This window comes from Pyrgilauda ruficollis, unplaced genomic scaffold (assembly GCF_017590135.1).
Source record: "Pyrgilauda ruficollis isolate IOZ18807 unplaced genomic scaffold, ASM1759013v1 scaffold70, whole genome shotgun sequence".
Taxonomy (NCBI): Eukaryota; Metazoa; Chordata; class Aves; order Passeriformes; family Passeridae; genus Pyrgilauda; species Pyrgilauda ruficollis.
The window spans coordinates 1,494,027-1,513,385 of record NW_024528822.1 but is presented as its reverse complement, the minus strand read 5'-3'; the positions used below and the strand labels follow the sequence as shown (position 1 = coordinate 1,513,385).

The following is a 19,359-nucleotide window of genomic DNA, read 5'->3' as shown; positions in this document are numbered from 1 at the left end:
AGATGGAAGGAAGGGGAATGTCTCTGCTTTGAGAGCCATCATTTCATCCAAGTTCTAGTCATACATCCTGTGGGAAGGAAGGACACATGTACACATGTGCAAAGTGATATACATAGTTTCCCACTTCCCATCTTACACTCACCACCTTCGGTTTGACAGACACAGGATGTAGTCCATAAATGGAACTTTCCCACATCATGATTTTTAAAATATGAAAGACAAGGGAATTGGCAGAAACTGATCTGGAGCAAGGCATGAAAGATTTCCTAAAAGAAGAAAGTGGCAACTAAGCCAAAAACATGTTTCTAATCATCTCAAAATGGTTTGATACAAAGATCTGTTTATTACCCAACAATGTGACAGTGTATATACAAATACAGTGTGGAATGTGACATTTACAGGAAATTTAAGTACAACATGCACAGACACTATTGCAATGTTATTTTAATAGTTCCAGAATATTAAGCTGAATAAATATTCCTTGCTTCAAAAATCATTTTTACTTTTACATAAAAATATATAATATTGCACTCTTTACAAGGCCAGCAGTTTTGCATATTGGTTTGTAACAAGTGGAATTCTACTTTATAAAAAAATAAGCCTTTGTGAGCAACACCCCAAAACAGGGAGCACAAAAGCACCCCAAAACCACAATGTTTGTCTTTTTTCTCTTAAACAAAGCACATCACATCAACATGAGCTAGGAAGCTTTTCAGTCAATACTTGGATCTTACATTAACATTTAGACAGAGAAAAACATGACTAAAGCCATCCCATACGATGCTGCTACAATAATATGCAGTTTAAAACTCAACCCATACAGTATGCAGCCACTGGCTTAATTGAACCAATGATGAGCCTTTGTGTCATGAACTATGAGAACATTTTTCTTAAGTTTTTCTAGTTTGAAAAGTTCTTAAACTGAGAAGTCTCAAGAGTTTCTGAAGACTATTTGGCATTTTCAAAAGAAGTGTAAAGATTGCTTTTGTGTGTGTGTGTGTGTGTGCGCCACCTTTGTCACGATCTGACAATTTCACGTTGTGTTCTGAAAGCAGACAAGCCTTAAACATGAGAAGCTACAGCAGTTTGAATGGCAATAGCAGAACATGTCAGTGATAAAAAAGCAAAGCAATTTAAAAGGAAAATGTAACTACATGAGACTTGCACAGCATTCTTGCTTTACCATTCGCGCTTTACCATTCGCATGACTAGCATAACTCAGTCATGGTGCCAGGTTTAGAGGTCTTCAAATCCATCAACTGAAATACTAATTTGTCATGTGGCCTAAGATTTCAGATTTGTTAAGCCATTCACAACAGAGGCTTATTTTTTCCCCCCGCATAAAATAGCACCCAGGAATACACAACAAATTTGCACAGTGTATCTGTGTGAACCTTGCTGAATAATCTGATGCTTATGAACATTGATTATTCAAGCAGTAAGATTCAAACATTTTACAGTGTATTGAACCTCAATGACACTAGAACAGGAGCACATTTGTTCCTTCTTTAACACCTCTCTTTAGAGCTCTGGAAGATAAGCTGTGTGTGTGTACATAATGGATGTTCTGCCACAGAACTGTGATAGTAAACTAGCACAAAGTTAGGGAGTTCACACTGCATTGTGATCTAACCACTGTTTCATGATGCCATGAGGTGTCCACCCATCACTAAGACAAATATTTTATTGTTGTCTGTTGCAAAGACTATTACAGTAACAGAGAAGATGGCAAAAATTACAAAGATAACAGAAATTCTATTTTTAGCATTACAATATCATAAGATGGTGCAAAAAGCACCTACTAAGTTCTTTGCTTCTCAAAAAAAGCAATTTTAAGTGGTTGTTGATTTTTAAGTTTTGGATTGCTTATCCCAGAGCTAACCATACCACACTCAACTAATCAGATATACATATGCTGACATTTGAATAGATATTTACAGAACTTGATGCGGCTGATATTTTACATACTAAGAGGGGGAAAAAGCATAATCAATTTTTTTTAATACTTCTGTCCAAGAAGTGATTTTAAAAAATACTGTTGGTGTTTTATATTGCAGCATTGAGCATTTCTTAGTCACTTTGCTGGCATTGGATAATATGACCAGAGCTTCCTGCTGACCCGGATATGCTTCAAGTTTGTGCATGCACATATGCCATCTTACAACCTTGCAATCTTAGGCTGCTCTTTAAAAAAAAATCCAGCTATTCAGTCATTCTAGAGACATTCAAAGTACTTCAAAGTCCAGTTAAATAAGAGCTCCTATAGCCTATTTGGATTAAAGTGCATCAGAGACATGAGTTCGCAGCAGGCCCCGCCGTCAGCCAGCGGCATAGCTGCTGAGGAAGGAGTAGAACATGGGCAGCTTCAAGCGCTGCTGGTCCTTGCGGCACCAGGCGATGACATTCCCATCACTGTTAGCTGTGAACAAGTGATGGCCGTCGCAGGAAAACGTAAGGCTGCAAAACAAGGAGAGAGTCTATCTTTACACCAAATGTGGCTATTTATAATGCTAGGAGACATTAAAAGCCCATGAGAGTTCAGCCAACAAAGACGAGCCCTCAGGGGAGGCCCAGTGCCTACACTAACACACCAATATGTTTGCATAGGTCTGCTTATCCACTTATACCCAAACAGGCTGAACTGCAGCTTTGGCCAGCACTTCAACATCCCCTCGAGTTCAATACTCATTTCTTTACAGTGTCACAGCAAAGGGTAGGATTAGCAGCAAAATCCTACCCTCTTCCCTTCTGTTTCTGAAAGGAAAGATTTTCTGTAACAGCTCACTGCCCTCTGAACTTGCATTGCTGACAAAGGCAGAAACTGAATCCATCAGATTTCATGGCGCAGCACAGGACTTTTGTTCAGATGGGCATTTTTTGAGCTGTAGCAGGGCTAGTAAAGCCCTTCAATCATGCCATGAGTAATGTTAGAGAGCATGAAGGTCAGCATCAATTTACTGTCATATTTAAGCAGGAAACTTTAAATTATTCAATAGCTACTAAATCGTTATCTACAAGCTTTGTGAAATATGCTGCTTAAAGGAGGTAACAAAGACAATAACTGCTACCAGACAATCTTTTTAATTTATAAAAATAAATGGTATTTTGCATTTTAAATGGTATTTTAACAACAGTCAAAACAAATTTTTTCAGAGTCATCTGTTACTATGCTAACATTAAGATAAAATTTTGGCATAGCTCTAAGACCTTTTGCAGACTACTGTACCACTGGGGATATCAAAGAGACAATCCTTTGACCACTTTCTGAAAACACTTTGGCACGAGAACTCTGTTCATCTAAATCAATGGGGCTTGGAGAAAACTAACTACACAAGCACTCCAAAATGGCAGCTTCCAGGCTACTCTTTCTCCATCATTTCCCTCCACCATCAGAAAAAATGGAAAAGGCAGTATTTTCATTTAATTTTGAGGAAGAAGCATTGTATATTTAAGTGTGGCATATTTAAGATTATCTCATTTTAATACAGATTCTGAGGAAAAATATTAAATTTAAAAATAAGAGGAGTAGTTATTGTTCAGTTTTCAAGGGAATCCTGTTAATTTTCATCTGCCAGCAGCAGAACGTAGTTATTACTGTCATTACCAATCCAGTACACTTGTGCTCACTTTACTTTCATGAATAATTAGTAGGTTTGCATTGCTCTTTTTAGGCATGGGTGTTTACCTCCTATTTTCATGCTGAATACTCAAGACTATTCTGTTGTGGTTTTGTTTGTTGGTTTGGGTGTTTTTTTTTCCCTAAAGAGAAAAATGCATTAATTGTACATTTAAGATCCTTTTACCTTACAATAGGTTTGGCTGACTTCGAAAATGTTATTTCGCGTACTGGCTTCAAATCCCACGTACTCCACAGTCTGAAAGAAAGAGCCATTTTTCTTCACACTTGCTTTTACAAATACTTCAGTGATAAACAATCTATTTAGCAACTGCTAAGACTGGGAGCTGAGTAACAGCTTGTCCACCTTCTTTAAAGCCAAATACCAGCATGATGTTTGGCTACATGCTCTCAAACTGTGAGCCTAAGTGATAGAGCATTTTAATAAATAAACATTTCAAATGCTTACCTTACAACTCCATTTTCAAGGCCCCCTGCAATCACATTGACAGACACACCTTCAGGCTGGTTAGAGAAAGCAACAGAGCAAATACTTTCCCTGCAGTGCACGTGTCCAACAAGATCACCATTAACTGTCCAAAGTCTCAAATCACTGCCTCCTCCAACTGTAACAGAACATAGCATGGGAGTATTAAGCAAATAAATCTAGACCACAGTTAAGTCAATAATATTTAAATATTCCATGGTAAAGAATTCAACTTCTTGAAAGTTCATAAGGTTTAAATGACTGAGTAATGTCTGCAATTACTTCTCTCTTCGAGACAGGAAGCACTCAAACCACCAAGCCACTGCAGTGATTTAGAAGCCATCACATCCTATTTATGGAACATTTTACTTACAAAGCACTATGTGAATTTACTTTTAATGACCAATTTTCATGCACTAACAGGGAAGGCACTAAGATGGAATTCATACTATCTATCTAAGCAGTTGATTCTCATACCTTAGCTTGCATCTTAAGCAAAATACTTAAATAGCCAGCACAGTTCTCTTACCTGGTTATCTGGCATTATTTGATTCTATCAACAAACTAACAACCTGATTATTGTTTTTGCCTTGAAAGGAATTGTCTTAAAAGGAAATCTAATGTCCCTTATACTAATTAACTAATAAAATGCTTTGCAGAAAAAAGAAATTGTTTTGTGACCTATAGAAATGGACTTGAAAGTCTCCAAGTAAGTAAAAAAAAATAAATCTTAGTTTTCTGAAACTGCCACAATAATGTCCCCTTGTCCTTTAATACCCCTTGCCTGTGATCTGTTATACACGGAGCTCCTCCAAAGAATTGTACTTTTGACAAAAAAATCTCTATCAAAATGAAAGCAGCCAACATCACAAAATTTGAGTCTCCCAGGCACCTTTGAAATTTCAAGTCCTTTTATAAAGAGACCAAGCTGTTGGCCTTCACAGCTCTACATTACATTCAAACACCTGCCTAATCACTTCTGGAGAAATTTATGTTACCACACAAAAAAAAGCAAAATGTTGCTCCTGTATGACTGAATGCATCCTCAGATGATTAATACACACTCAGTAACTAATTTAATTACAACTCTCATGATTTATTTCATCTGCAAGTCAAAACAGCTTTCTTGACTGACAAATATACCTGAATCACAGACTGTTGCAATATCACCAGTGGTTTCACTTGCTGAAACTGCAGTCACAGGACTCTTGTGTCCAGCCAGACTCTGGACATAGCACAGCCTGAAGAAAACAAAGGGAGCGAGCCTAAATTTCAGACTCAAATGCAAAAAAGGTCCTTTGAGGAAAACCTTAAAAATAGTTATACATTCATTTCAATCAACATTTTGCACAATTATGGTATTTTTCATTTTCACAATAAAATTTTAGCATCTTTTATGAGAAAAAACAGTAAGGGTTTGACTTCACAGTAAGATATATACAGAACAAATTCAACTAACTTCAAATGGGCAAAGATACCCAAGAGTGGGAAAACCTGTATTTATAAGAAAGCTATGGGAAAAAGTTACATATATACTTGTACCTGTTCAAATCCCATATTATGCAGGTTCCATCTTTGCTGACACTGATCATTATACTGTATGGTTTGCACACAAATAAGCTTGTTATTTCTGCTGTGTGTCCATACAAATGGACTTGTGACTCCATTTCTATCTCTGAAGGCTGAAAAACAGCAAGATAAGAAACTCTCATGAAAAAGAAAATTAATGTCTATTTTTCTAAAAAAGATGAGCCTAGTTTAAGTCTTAGATTTCAAAGAATGGTTCCTATTGCTTTTAATATCGCCATTTTAGCATCTATGTTCGTGCTTTGTGTTTAACACTTTATAATGTGATAAAACAGAGCTATCATTGATGTTCACCTTTTTGCTTCCAGTGCTTTAGCCTCAGCAAATACATTGATATGATCCGATGAACCAGAATGAAAACTACTGTAGTTCTGTCTCAATTACACACCTTGAAGTCAGCTGATTTGTTTTCTGCAAGACTGCTCTTTCCATACAACACTGAAATGACAGTTCTCAACATTTTAGCATCTAGTGAAGACACTTGGAAACATAAAAGGAAGACCCAGCTTGGAAGTTGTCACTCTCCATACAGCAAATTACTAGGAATTCCTCAAATTGGTGCCAAGTTCTTCAATGATACCAAGTTGGAAAAACATGCAGGAAGTCAAGTTTAAGTACAGAAATTGCTAAGTAAAAATTAAAGCAGCAAAATTTAACACCAAACAACACTTTTTATTCAAGTTATATAATTTGAAATGACTCAGACTTCCTGAAAACTGGCTAAGTTGAAAGACCTGCTTAATCAGAATGCTAATGCTTTATTTAAGACAACTTGCTTTACAGGGATTAGAATAACCTTGGTAAAGGAAGAGAACAATTTTCTGCTTGCTTCCTCCCCATGTCAGAGCACATCATCTGCATTTTTGTACAAGGGTACAGGATGCCTACCTACAGCAGGTCTACAAAAAAACCTTGAAAGCTCAAGCAGACAAGATAAAATACATATGCATATATGTATTGAGCATATGTATATATACATATGCTCAAGTCACAGGTTGTAGAAAATTTATGTTTTTGCACTAAAAGAGACAATCTGTAATCTGTAATACTGCAAAAGGCAATGCACAGTCTGGCAACAGAAAGACCTGCTAGATTGCTCTTGCTACTGAGCATCTCATCCATGCAAGACATTTATGAAAGTACCCAGGTGTCATTCTCAGTGACACCTCACATATAAAAATCCTTTTTTAATCCTTTCTCAGTTAAGAAAAATTTTCTATAACAGCAACAAACAAGACTTGTATTTTTATGAAGAACTGATTTTGATAACCTTTTTACTGTGGTCCTCCCACTTCCTTTACAGTGTTTCCTCTTAATCTGCATTTCAACACTTGAACTGAAAGCAGCGCTCACCTTTTGCAGCTTCACTCTACCACACTAATATTGATGGCTTACTGATTTTTATAGTAATCATACTGCAATGAGACAAGCTGGAATTCTAACACCAATTGCATTAAGTTATATTAAGTTCTAATAAGTCATGTAATAGGTACTTCTCACACCTGAAATATTTTCCCCTTCTTACTTCCCCCCTGCTTTTAGGTGACAAGCACTAAAATGGTATCTAGATACGGAAAACATGCATTTACATATCTACCTTTAAACAGCAGCTCTTTCTGCCTACAGCACTCAAGTGGGGAATTGAATTTCTTCCCAGTTTTACCCAAACAGGTCCTTCAAGTGCACTCTCTGTTTGCAAGACACCTCTAACAGTCAGCAAGTGAAGGCTGAAATAATGTGTACAACCAGACACCTGTGGCTGAGGGGCTCATGCAGCTGTGACTTATTGTCAGCACAGATCACAGAGTCAAAGCAGTACTTCACGGGGTTTTCACCATCGTAAGGCAAGGAAAAACAGAGCACCTGAAGCACAACATGGAGCCATTTTTGAATTCTGACTGCATGCCTTTGAGTTCCCATACCAAATTAACATGATATCTACTTCATTCCCATGCATTGCATTCATACAAATGTGAAACAGGGCAAAATATTAATGTGTCAAGTACTGCATTATAACAAACAGTTCACTTTATAGCTGATCAGCTGACAAGATGGATACAGAGCAGATGTGAGGAAGCACATTTGCATTCCCTGCAGCCCTGACTTGGGTAACTGACTCAATGACAGGTGCTACAGACTTGACACAATGTCCCTCTGCCTGGGGCACATAAAATTGTCAGTGCTGAGAAATTCAGCAAAGATGTCTCAAAGAACATCATCTGTGCAGATGAACAAAAATCACTTTTTTTCTAGGAAACCAAAGGAACTCAAGAACCATAACCCAACTAACTAAAGCTTCTTTTCAGCTTTGCAGAAGGCAGGCATATTTAATTTCTATTTAAAAAATAACTGGAATCCAAGTCTCAGTACAGGTTATTTACAAGCTCACTATTCTGGGAAGCAGTTAAGGTGCCTGACTTATGATCCAACTAACTAAAGCTTGCAGGCTTGAAGCTCTGCTTCATTTCCTATACTCAAAGTGCTGCTGAAATATGAGTGGCAGGTCACCAGAAACTGGAAGAAAGCCAAGGGGAAAAAAATTTAAAAATCACTGTGTTTATGTTCTTCCTAGTCTAAGCATCTGCTGTTTGCCATCTCTGAAAACAGGAAACTGGGTAGGCACAGCAGATCATGCCAAGGTTCTCTCTGGCTCAGGCTAACACAGGGATTCAAGAGCATCAAGGAGTACAACACCAAATATATTTGCCAATACCTGTATCAAGTTACATCTAGGAAATCAGTTTAGTTCAGTTGTTGCTATGGGTAATACTGTAGACACACCTAAAATGAGCTGTTAGGAAAGTTGTCTATTCTTTATTAAAACTATGGAGAAGAGAAGTTACTGCTAAATAAAGTACAGAAGATTCAGATGGAAGCTTCAAAACTCAGTCAGAATCAGATTTTTAATTTGGAGTTCTATTTATACTTCCTATTTTTTCTATTTATACCATGTTTTTTAGCAAACAGTATCAAGGGTCTTTGTACTACTCTCAGTATTTTTCACTAATAGATTAAGTAATGCAAGTTACTTTCTGCCTTCCATTCTCACAACTTTGCTCCTTAGAGAATATGACAAAGTAAAGAGGCTTGGTATATACAACATCTGATAATTCATCTTGGCTCTCTGTAGTTTAAGTGCCTTCTGCATTTGAATTATTGTTTACTTTGGGGAATTGCATTCCACAGCTTCAGTTAAAGCATTGAAAGGCTCTGTCTCCTTCATAGAAGGAGTTAGTCCTTAATGCAGGAAGTTTCACTGTGCCAGAGAGCTTCAGTTCCACGCCCTGTCCTGAACACAGTCAGAGCTGTACTTGCTGTGCACTCAGGTGATGAGGGCTGACTAAAGGCTAGCTGTATGTAAACAGCAGCTTAAGAAAAACAGGCAAACATGCTCAGATGTCAGAGGAGTCTTCAAAAATAAATACTAAAAATGCATGAAATTTCTTAGCAATTATCCAGAATATGGCTTTTTCTCATTTTTCCTGTTTAAAAAAAGGACTGTAATACTGAATAGACAAAATCCTTCATTTATGAATTCTTTCCAGTGTAACGTACCGTATTGCTGGTGAATCTGTTCATATATGCTGTGATGACACCAGACTTACTACCTGTGAACAGCTGACAACTGTCTGGCACCCAAGCACAACTTGTTACCTTGAAAAGACAAAACAAATCCAGGAAAAAATTAGGAAAGAAAAACTATTCTAACTGCTGTTTTCATTATGCCACAGCACTTGGTCAAACTGATTCTTTATTAGTTATCCTATGAAAAGACATGTAAAACACCTAAACAAAAGAAATCCAAGAGCTAAAATATAGCTACTCTAGGTTGCATTTGTTACTATGTCAGAAACAGAGTAAAGAGGGAGTTTTACGTAGCCTGGAATTCCTAACTAAAGAGCAGTACAGACTTCAAGATCAACTACCAAAATCTCTTTGACAAGATCTTACCAGTCACTGGATTGTGACAGAGATTATGTAGCTTTCCCTAACAATCCTTTAGACAATCTTTTTCAAATGGATCCTAAACCAGAGTGGAGTTGTTCTTCCAACATGAAGCACCTATACTTTTTTTCTGTATTTATTTTTCTTGGGACAGAACTTAAAACATTTTTAAATTCACAGCAATATTATCTAAGAAGGAAAAGCTACAAAAATCAAATTAATTCAAAAGGAATCTTTATCTAGTACAGGAAAACAACAAGGAACCAAATAAAACAGTGAAGCCATGAGGAACACATTTCAAAGCAAATCAAAGATTAAAAGGAGTTGTGACTGGACACTCGTCTCCAAAAAAGGCTAAAGCAAAAGCACCCCACTGCCAAGTCAATCCACCACTTCAACTACCAACATTAAATTGAAGAGCAAGAGACTGATTTCGTTTTACCTGATGGAGCTGAGAGCTCTGTATAAAATTCACTGGAGGCTCACTTTGCTTGCTTTTCAGTCGTAAGATGTTATCGGCATATCCCCAGCTCAGGATCGCTGACCACTGAATGTCAGTGCTGTGCATGCTCCTCACGCCTGAAGGAAGGCACACAGGATTGTGTCACATGCACAGCAAGATTCAACCACTTTAACAGTCAACAACAAAAGTCTCAGGTTCATGTTTTATCACAAGTTAAACTATAACCCCCCAAAGCTTCAAAAGAAGTATTGTCTGTAACACATTATAAACAAACAGTTTTCAGAGACCAAATGAACATTCCATCTTTTCCAAAGACAATCTGCAACCTGGACAAAACTTTTTTGAAGAAGAGATGCACCTTTTGAGAACAGAGAAAAGGGGCAGACAATACCTTCCACCTAGAGAAAGACGTGCTTGTTAACTTCTAGGAGAATGTTACTTATTTTTGTTGACAAAATGTGAAGTGATTTATTTTTAGAAAGCCTTCACTATGCCACAAAGAAAACAAAAGATTGTGCAAACAAGTTCTCACATTCTCAATATGAATCCCTCAAAGAAGTTTAACTGAAAGCAGAAGATTCTTCACCTCTGCTTTTTTACGGTTAACTTTTCTCATTATCTGCCTCTAAAATCCATTTCTTAAGTTTTCCTTTCTGTTGCCACCTGAGTTTTTTCATCTGTTCTTCAGTTCTTGGACCCAACCTGCTGGCAAGTTTTTAAGTTAAATTCTCATGCTTCAGTCACGTCAATGAAAAATATGAATTACAGAATGCCTCTATTGTAGTTTTGAAAATTATAAGGAATATCCAGCCTCCAGTAAAGATACCACACATGTGGAAGTTGTTAGTGAAATTATAAATTAATCTTTGGCAAAAGCAAAAACTTGGGAAGTTTGCTACAATAGTAGCATTAGATTTAATTTTTTTATGTCTCATTTCACATATATTGTGCATATAGAGAATAAAGCACAAATTTATACCTTGCTCCTTGCTATATACCATCAAAAGGCAGAACTTGCTGGACAAACCACAGATAGCCTTAGTTGGTAAAGCTTGGAGAGAGCCAAACCTTTCTCCATGTGGTTGGCTAAAGCAGACAACAGGGTCGGGAGCACTTGGGGAACCAACATATTCTCCCCACTTCAAGCCCTTTATCCATGGTAATGGACTCTGAAACAAGCACAGACAAGGTTCAAATTATACAATTTTCAGAAAAACAGTTTCATTAGTAATGTAGAATGATTCATGTCAGTTTCCTGTAAGCAATCACATGGTAAGGACAGCTGAAGTCTTTGCTCTAAAACCACTAGAAAGACAAGTTCAAAGCCCTTTAGTACCATCAGTTTAACTGTTAACTTTAAGGTAGTTCTACTCCTTCTTTAAAGGCATAGGCTGCAAGCTTCTAGTTCAGGTAGTTTAGAGAAAAATACAGATCTCTAAATCCAAGGATGCAGTTTCTGACTAGATTTCAGGGGAAAAAAGTGCTTGAAATGAAGAAGTTTAACTGTCCTATAGGCAGTAAAAAAGCTGAGGATGGGATGGAAGAAAGCACAGTATGTGTTTGCTTGCTATAGGTCTGCACACAGATTCCACAATTCATCACGGAAACTATAAGACTGGTTAACTGAAATGCTTTCCAACACCTATTTCCCAAAACCAAGATGAACTCAGATCTTAGTTTACACAAAATATCACCAATGCATGAAAGTCATTTTCACTATCACTTCCTAATTTTATGTATTTTCTTTACAATATAATATAGCAAGTAGCACTTCTAGGAAGAAAATTCTAAACCAAGCGTACAGGGTACAACAATTACAGCACATATTAATATGTGCTGTATTATATTATAATATTAATGATATTTATTTATGATGATATTTATTTATTAATGATATTTATTTATGATATATAATGATATTATATTATAATATTTATGATATTAATTAAACCATCTTGCAATTGAAAATTACATACTGGATAAATTATTTCTTTAGTGTGTTCTCTGGTTTCTCTGAAGGCAAACTGCACTAGTAATCCCATGGCAGCAGGAAGTTCTCCTTCCATGATAAGCCTGGATCCAGGTCTACTAACATGTGCTGCATGAAACAGCTGGCGGGGCGTTTGTCCGTATGTTTTTATCATTGTTTCAAGGGCTCTTCTCTGAACAGGATCTTCAACAGCAGACACATCCATCCCAAAATAGGTCTATAGGCAAAAAAGAAAGGAGAGGGAAAAAAATAAGCTCATCAGGTTTGTCTTTAGGAAAGATTTTGCAACACATACACACAAATTCAGAGGCAGACTATTCAGTTGTTTGCTTAAGGTGTGGACCAGAAGAGATCCCTCAATGACTGTACTGACTAAAGAGCCACTGAGAGCATAACCTTGTCACCTGCTCTTTATTGGAATAAACTACCACTTTAAGGATTATCATGTGAGCTGCACCCACATACATCCCATGACTAATTTCTGCTGAAGGTTTTCTTTGAGACGTTTACCAATCTGTGCAAAACAGGAAGGGTTGCTGATGATAAACAAAAGAAGTGGAAAGAGTTGGAGAAATTTATTTTCTTTACCTCTTTTTAATGAGCATATTAAAGCTCTCTATTGGGGAAGGGAAGGAGAAAGAAACCTCATACTTCAAGAGAGTGGAAATTTGTCTTTTTCATGCCTCTCCAATTGTGCATCATGCACTTCTCCTCAGTCACACCAAAGGCCTTGACTTTTCACTTTAAAAAATGATGAATATGCAAATTTAATATTTGAAGCTCATGGTACTAACTAAATCAATACTTAAGCCCAAAAAGAGTAAAAGAAAGGGAATTATTTGGATAGCTACTTGAAAAAGGCATCACTGCCACACACTATCATTTCATTAGCTTTTCCAGCCATAGAACAAACACTAAAACCAGGAAACATTCGAATGCATTTACAACTAGGACTACCTGCTGAGCAAACCTTGTGATAGTAAGGACTGAAGCTGAAGAATGCAATTCAAGATATCCGTGTTACAATTATGCAGTAAAACTCTGGAAATCTTAACACTAAACGAAGACTTATTTGAAATTAAATTTACTGTAGAGAAAAGTGCTCATTAGAGGCACAGAACACAGGAGATGTATGAAGGAAAACACCATGAGCTCAGGACACACAGAACTATTTCAATTCTATCAAAAGCTGCAGCAGCACCTGCCTAAATTAAGAGCTTTTGAATTAGGCGGAAGCAGATACAGAGTTACAACAATCAGACTACTGCAAGCCACCGCAAACAACTATCCATAAAGTCTAAATCCCAGATCTGATCATGCTCCACACCTACCTCAAGGCAAGAAAGAGGAACAAAAATTCAATAAGTCTCACAATACCCACTGGGATCTTACAGTTCAACATTGAAATGGTTAAAGCCTTTTCTTGTTCAGCACTTCATGAGCAAGGGATCTTGTTTCATTCTTGATGTTTTCCAAGCAAGTCAGACCAAACTCACCCCCATTAACTTACTAAGGACAATGAACAAACATGCTGCTTAACAAATACTTACTGCAGGATGAAAGACATTAATAGCCTGAACAGAGGCCTTGCCTTTTTGCTTATAACCAAACACCAAGTCAATCCAGTGACAGATTGTCTGGGAAACATGATCAGACTCCAAAGCCTGACGATGAATCAAGATGAACAAACGAGGATCGTTACGGGCCCAGGGTGGAAGATTGACATGGTTAACTCTGTCACCATTTTGACGCACTCCAAAATCAAAACCTAGAAACAGAGGGGTGAATATTCCAACATTTCAGTTGACAGTAATCTCAAAAAGGTCTACAGGGTTCTATAGACCTCAATGATTAAGCATGGTGATTAACAATCAACAAAGCAGCATCATTAATAAGTCCCTCCAAAACATATTCAGCTGTACATACTCATTCAAATGGAAAAATGAGAAAACAGCAAACTCCTTTGCCCTGCTGACAAAATTAGGGAAAAACTCAACTTAACTCCTACATAACAGTTTTTTTAGCATACCCCACAAATTTGTGTCAGATTTCTCCCATACATCTTCTACTAAGCATATTCAGCCAAGGCATATAAATGTTCTCAGTTTCAACCCGTAAGCTCGATCATACAACTCTTTTGGGTATATAGTTCTGTTGTCCTCTTAGTATACCTTCTCTGTTAACTAGAAAGTCGGGAAGGTAGAAAAATTCTGGTATAAGCTCCTTTACGTCAGTCATTGATTCATACGAAGAGAGGCGCCACGTTGTATTGGTAGAGTGAAAAGTTCTGTCTGGGATGTCAAAACTTTGATCTGTAAAGAAATCCAAACTCAATTGTTACATTGGTGATGGACACTAACAGTTGCACATCTGCAACTTCATGTTGTTAACTGCCCTCTAGTTAGCTGAGAACATTTAGAATTCTCTTATCTCAATTGCTATGTGTTACACATCGACTGCAAGTCAAACAGAGGTCAGCTTTTTATGCTACAGAAACTAAGGTATAAACATCAGATGACCAGCTTGATGGTCTAGCTTGATAATTTCAAGAATGGATCTACTGTTAAAGCACACCAGATTTCATTTTACCAAGCTCAGCTATCTGGAATTAGAAAACCTATGCTAAATAGGGTAACATACAGCATTCCTGGGTTATTGGAACAAGGCCCAGATGTAAAAGGCAAGTACAAGCAAATGCAACCTTACCTTGATAAGCTAAAAACATTTTAGTAAAAGGTGGCAGTCTAACCAGGAAATGAAGTACAGTTCCACTGTTAGAATAATGAGACCCATAGTGATAGGGTTGTACAGGGGGCATTGGATCATCCTCTCGTGCTCCTTTACGGTACTCTTCCTCTAAATACTAGAAAAACAGGAGAGAATGAAAAATAAAATCACAAACTTTCTCCTTAGATTCATTCCAACAACAAAAATAAGTGCTTGCCTAAATTGCTTAGGAATAAACACTCAAACTTTTCAGAAGCATACATTCAAAAGTGATCTGGAATTAAATACACTTAAGTGTCTAAAGACACACAATCACTTTTATAATCCAGTTAGGTATTGAAGTCTTCAGCCAATTTAAATTACCTACTTTCCATTATTTATTACTTTTGCTTTTCCCCACTCCCCTGTCTTGTTTTCTAACACAGCAGTCTCACAGAAAAAACAATATTTGCAAATAATATAGTAGACCATGGTGACACAGACCAATTTTAAAGTCCAGATGCAGATGCTTTAATTCCCCAGTATGGTGTTATTTCCTACAGGCTTTAAAACATTTTAAGGAGAAAAAAATTAAAAACCACCATTTTCATAGTAGGGCATGTTAAAATAAACTACTTGAGGGAGAACAGCGTTTCTGTTATCTAACAGAACAAACAGCTACAAATTCCACCCAAGTAATGTCAACTAAACAGTAGTAAATTATCTTCCTGATCTTTAGGGATCTTTAAATGTATACAAGTTCCCATACAAGGTGGTACCCATTTAAATTCCTCAACAGTATCACATGGATGGGTTAAATTGATTTGACGTTTCAGGAAAAAAAACACAAGTTCCAAGTTTGGTACAAAACAATTCCTAGGAAATGTTTCCTGGAAGTAAGAGCTCTGTAGCCATAAAATACTGTATTTGTGGTTTCTTCTTCCCCAATAAATATATGTTATAAAAACTAAAGCCACAGAGTCATTTATACATGGGACAAAGGCAAGAAGAAAACGTTATCCAAATTACCTTGTAAGTATCCACATAACGATCCTCTTTTTCTTTAGACTGCACAGCTATTGGTTTGACCAGGTTTCTGCAACAAAAGCAGTACTGATATGTTGTAATTTTTATTACAATATTGATTCACATCATTAAGAATAACATCTTTTATATAATGAAAAGGCCAAGGAAAACTTAACACTTTTCAAGAAAGTTCAGAAAATAAAAAAACAACTTTCAGTTCGTGCTAAAGGCAAACTTGGATCCACAGCACAGTAACAGGCAAGCAAATGCCAAGCGCCTCAGTCAAATCAGAGGCATCTTATAAAGGCAAAGACTCAGTGCATACAAATGTTAAATTAACATAACAGAAATTTATTAGGGTGGGACAATTCAATCAAATCCATTCAAATAAGACTGTGATTTTGTATCTGGCTAAGTAATTTACAATATTATTTCCTTTTCTATTTAATTTTTGCTAATTGGCCTGGAAGTTTGTAATCATATGGATTTAAACATAGAACTTCTATTTAATTCTGTGGATTATACATAGCCTATTAAGACAGTGTAACTCCAATACACTGCATTTGAATCTACACACCTGTTTTATTTCAATATCCCAGGCAAAGCAGCCACTTACTGTAAAAGCCCAAGTTATTAGAGATGAGGCTTGTCCCTGAATAGCTCCATTTGCGTGTGTGTGCAGTTTAGTACAACAAAGTTAAAAAGCTATATAGGATCATCAGTTCAAGTATTTGAGAAAAGAGTTTCAAGCATTTCATATTACCTATATACCGAGGGATCATTTAGGTCCAGCGTTTCATTGGTGTAGTCAGAAAGTATAAAAGGAAATACTGGATATTGCATGAGATCATTGAAGGAACGACCTGCATGTTTGTTTAAATGAGTCAGATATTCAAAGTTAGTAATCTGTCCAGTGCACCACAGGTGGGTCAAAGCAGTAATGTTTCCATATTCCAAAAGGTTAGGCAAATTGTTAGTCAAGATGTTGTGGTACACATCATCACGGACCTAGAAGAAAACACCATAGATTTAATCATACAATTTAGAAGTTTAAAACAACCAAGAGTAAGTTTCTCTCATTTTGTATATTTCCAGATATCTGCTGTAAGAGAATAATGTCTAGTATCACTAAGATTCTTCAATATCTTAATATATCAGAGATGTGTTTTACAACATACCTATGATCAGCCAGAAGCCTAGCTGAGCCAACTTCTGTCAAAGGTATTAGGCAAAATTTAATTAGTCCATGCAACAGGTCTCCCTAAAACCTAACGCATGAATATACATGTTATAAAGACACAGCAAAATGCTTTGGTGTATAACTCCAGATTGGTGCCAGAGTACCTTTGTATTATCGAAAGCCAAGAGTAAAGTTCTGCCATTTGTTAAAAAGATTTCCACAGCATTGTCTCTTAACTGCCACCAGCGCTTATGAACTTCCTTAATTTCCTCATAGGTCCAAGAAAATGATGCTGGTTCAGTTTCACCATGAAAACTCTGCAAAATTTGCAATTTAGAAAGTTATTTTAAATAGTGGATTTTCCAAACAAGAAACCCTTCAATGCAGCCAGTTTATAACAATACAGCATATCATAAGGCAAACTTTAATTTTAATGCAATGCTTTAATACATTGTTGTGATTTCCTTTAGCTACTCTCCCCATACTCTACTTTCCTCAAAGCAGTAGGTAGAACATGACACACGCTCCACAGCTGCTCCAGTTCCCTACCCAGCACTAGCAAGCACTGCCACATTTTCAATGGCTCTTAAGCTAAAAATATTGGACAGCCAATCAGAGCAAGCAGAACTTTGTTGAGAATCCCAGCTCTGACAGTCCTGTGAAGGACAAAGCAGCTGGTAGCATCTTAAATCACAGGAACTGTCTGTTCAGTAGATGCAAGGAAGAGCTCCATAAAAGCAGTTTAAAGCTTTCAGTAGTGCAATGCATATCTTAATTACTTTTACATATTTGTTGGGTGTATAAACAACTTACACATTAGTCTTTGTATCTTAGAAGGATTAGCTCAGCTCCCATTTCCTTCATGAAACAATCCTCTTGTATAGGAAATGGGAGGAGCTAGAACATCATATATAATGTAAAATTCAGGAATGAGATGCTGTGGAGCACAGTACAATCCATACACCTGTGACTTTCTGCACTTCATAGTGCCCCAGCTTCCACTGATGCAAGTTCTCAGGCACAGATCAAAGCAAACTCTGTGCACTTTGCTGATGAACAAAGATCAAAGCAATGCACTGCAAGCTGCAGAAGCCTCTCACATCACCTGTTCCTCATTCCCTCCCAGTCCCAGGCCCACATCTTTCCTGTTTTCCTCTATCACCACCAATTCCATAGCCAGGGTTACCAGAAGCAACACAAACCAAACTAATCAGTTTGGCTAGCTTTGTCCAGAGATCTTTAACTCTAGTATTACTGCTGCTGAAATTGCTGAAGAAAGCTACTCATGCCCATAGTTTGGAAAAACGAAAGCTGGAAAGTTTGGAAAAACATTTTTCTAATGAAAGTTAGAATATGTTCTAAAGCTTACCGAATTTTCAATTGTGTCTGAGGCATTATCTTCAACAAAATACATGCCACATTTTCCTACAGCAAAAAATAGTTACGAAAAGGTACACGGTATTGCACAATGCATCTTTGGGTTATATAAACATTAGTCATGAGTTAAGAATGCTAAGAATAGTACTTGGGGCAAGACAGTACTTGACAGAAATACAATTTATCATTCCACATTTTAGCAAGTGGTCTGCAGATCTTAAAACTTACTGGCAGTTCAAACAGCACTCATGAAAACAGTAGAGAAGAAAGGCAAAATTGATCTATAAAGTATGTAATCCACAAAGTCAGGCAAGAGCTCAATTACTTATAAAAAATTCTCCAGGTTTATATATACAGCAGACTTCTGTATCTATACAGTAAATGAACAAAGAATGGATTTATAAAGAATGAAAATTCTACTTACCTAGCAACAGTTCACCAGCAGTCTCTCTAGAAGGTGCTACACTTACACATCTTCGATTAACTCTGAAATATTTCAAAGTGGAAATACTTATGGATTATGGAAATGCCTATCCTTATGGATTGATGTACCTTTTAGCAGGCCTAAAACCAACCTAAACCACACAGACTCCAAGGTTCAAGGTTTCTCCAAGTTGTAGCTGAAAAAACTGTCCAACAACATGACTAATGGTTTATATCCCAAAGAGGGAAAGAAATAGAACCTCAACTTTCTAGACTTGCTTATGAGTGTATTTGTACTTACTTCTTTGCATGTTCTCTGCAGTTATTTCAGGCTGTATTAGTGCCTGTAACAGGTGGCAAATTGACACTCTGACTGCAGAGCTAAGTAATGCAGAGATAAAAGCAGAGAGGATGGAAAGGCAATTTGCTTTTGAACTCTGATGGAAAGACCTACCAGATCTCAGATATCTAGGACAGGCAGTGCTACTAAGCAAAAATAAGAGATCTCTTCAGGTTATCCCACAGGTTCTATCCACAGCACACCAGATAGTATTTGATA

At 37.0% G+C, this 19,359-nt stretch overlaps 1 protein-coding gene across 1 annotated transcript in view; it reads right to left on the bottom strand.

Moving 5' to 3' along the window:
- Window positions 1-336: 336 nt before the first annotated feature.
- The window catches only part of LYST (lysosomal trafficking regulator), a 77,488-nt gene continuing 58,465 nt past the window's right edge, over window positions 337-19,359 (bottom strand). Inside the window, exons 37-53 of the mRNA XM_041485497.1 lie at window positions 18,802-18,863; window positions 18,370-18,425; window positions 17,165-17,317; window positions 16,584-16,828; window positions 15,824-15,890; window positions 14,795-14,951; window positions 14,260-14,400; window positions 13,639-13,856; window positions 12,075-12,305; window positions 11,078-11,267; window positions 10,078-10,214; window positions 9,246-9,344; window positions 5,646-5,785; window positions 5,247-5,344; window positions 4,086-4,242; window positions 3,804-3,875; window positions 337-2,457 (exon numbers count right to left, since the gene is read on the bottom strand). Of these exons, the coding sequence (XP_041341431.1) occupies window positions 2,319-2,457; window positions 3,804-3,875; window positions 4,086-4,242; window positions 5,247-5,344; window positions 5,646-5,785; window positions 9,246-9,344; window positions 10,078-10,214; window positions 11,078-11,267; window positions 12,075-12,305; window positions 13,639-13,856; window positions 14,260-14,400; window positions 14,795-14,951; window positions 15,824-15,890; window positions 16,584-16,828; window positions 17,165-17,317; window positions 18,370-18,425; window positions 18,802-18,863 (2,362 nt within the window). The 3' untranslated portion in view covers window positions 337-2,318. The remainder of the gene's footprint in view (window positions 2,458-3,803; window positions 3,876-4,085; window positions 4,243-5,246; window positions 5,345-5,645; window positions 5,786-9,245; window positions 9,345-10,077; window positions 10,215-11,077; window positions 11,268-12,074; window positions 12,306-13,638; window positions 13,857-14,259; window positions 14,401-14,794; window positions 14,952-15,823; window positions 15,891-16,583; window positions 16,829-17,164; window positions 17,318-18,369; window positions 18,426-18,801; window positions 18,864-19,359) is intronic.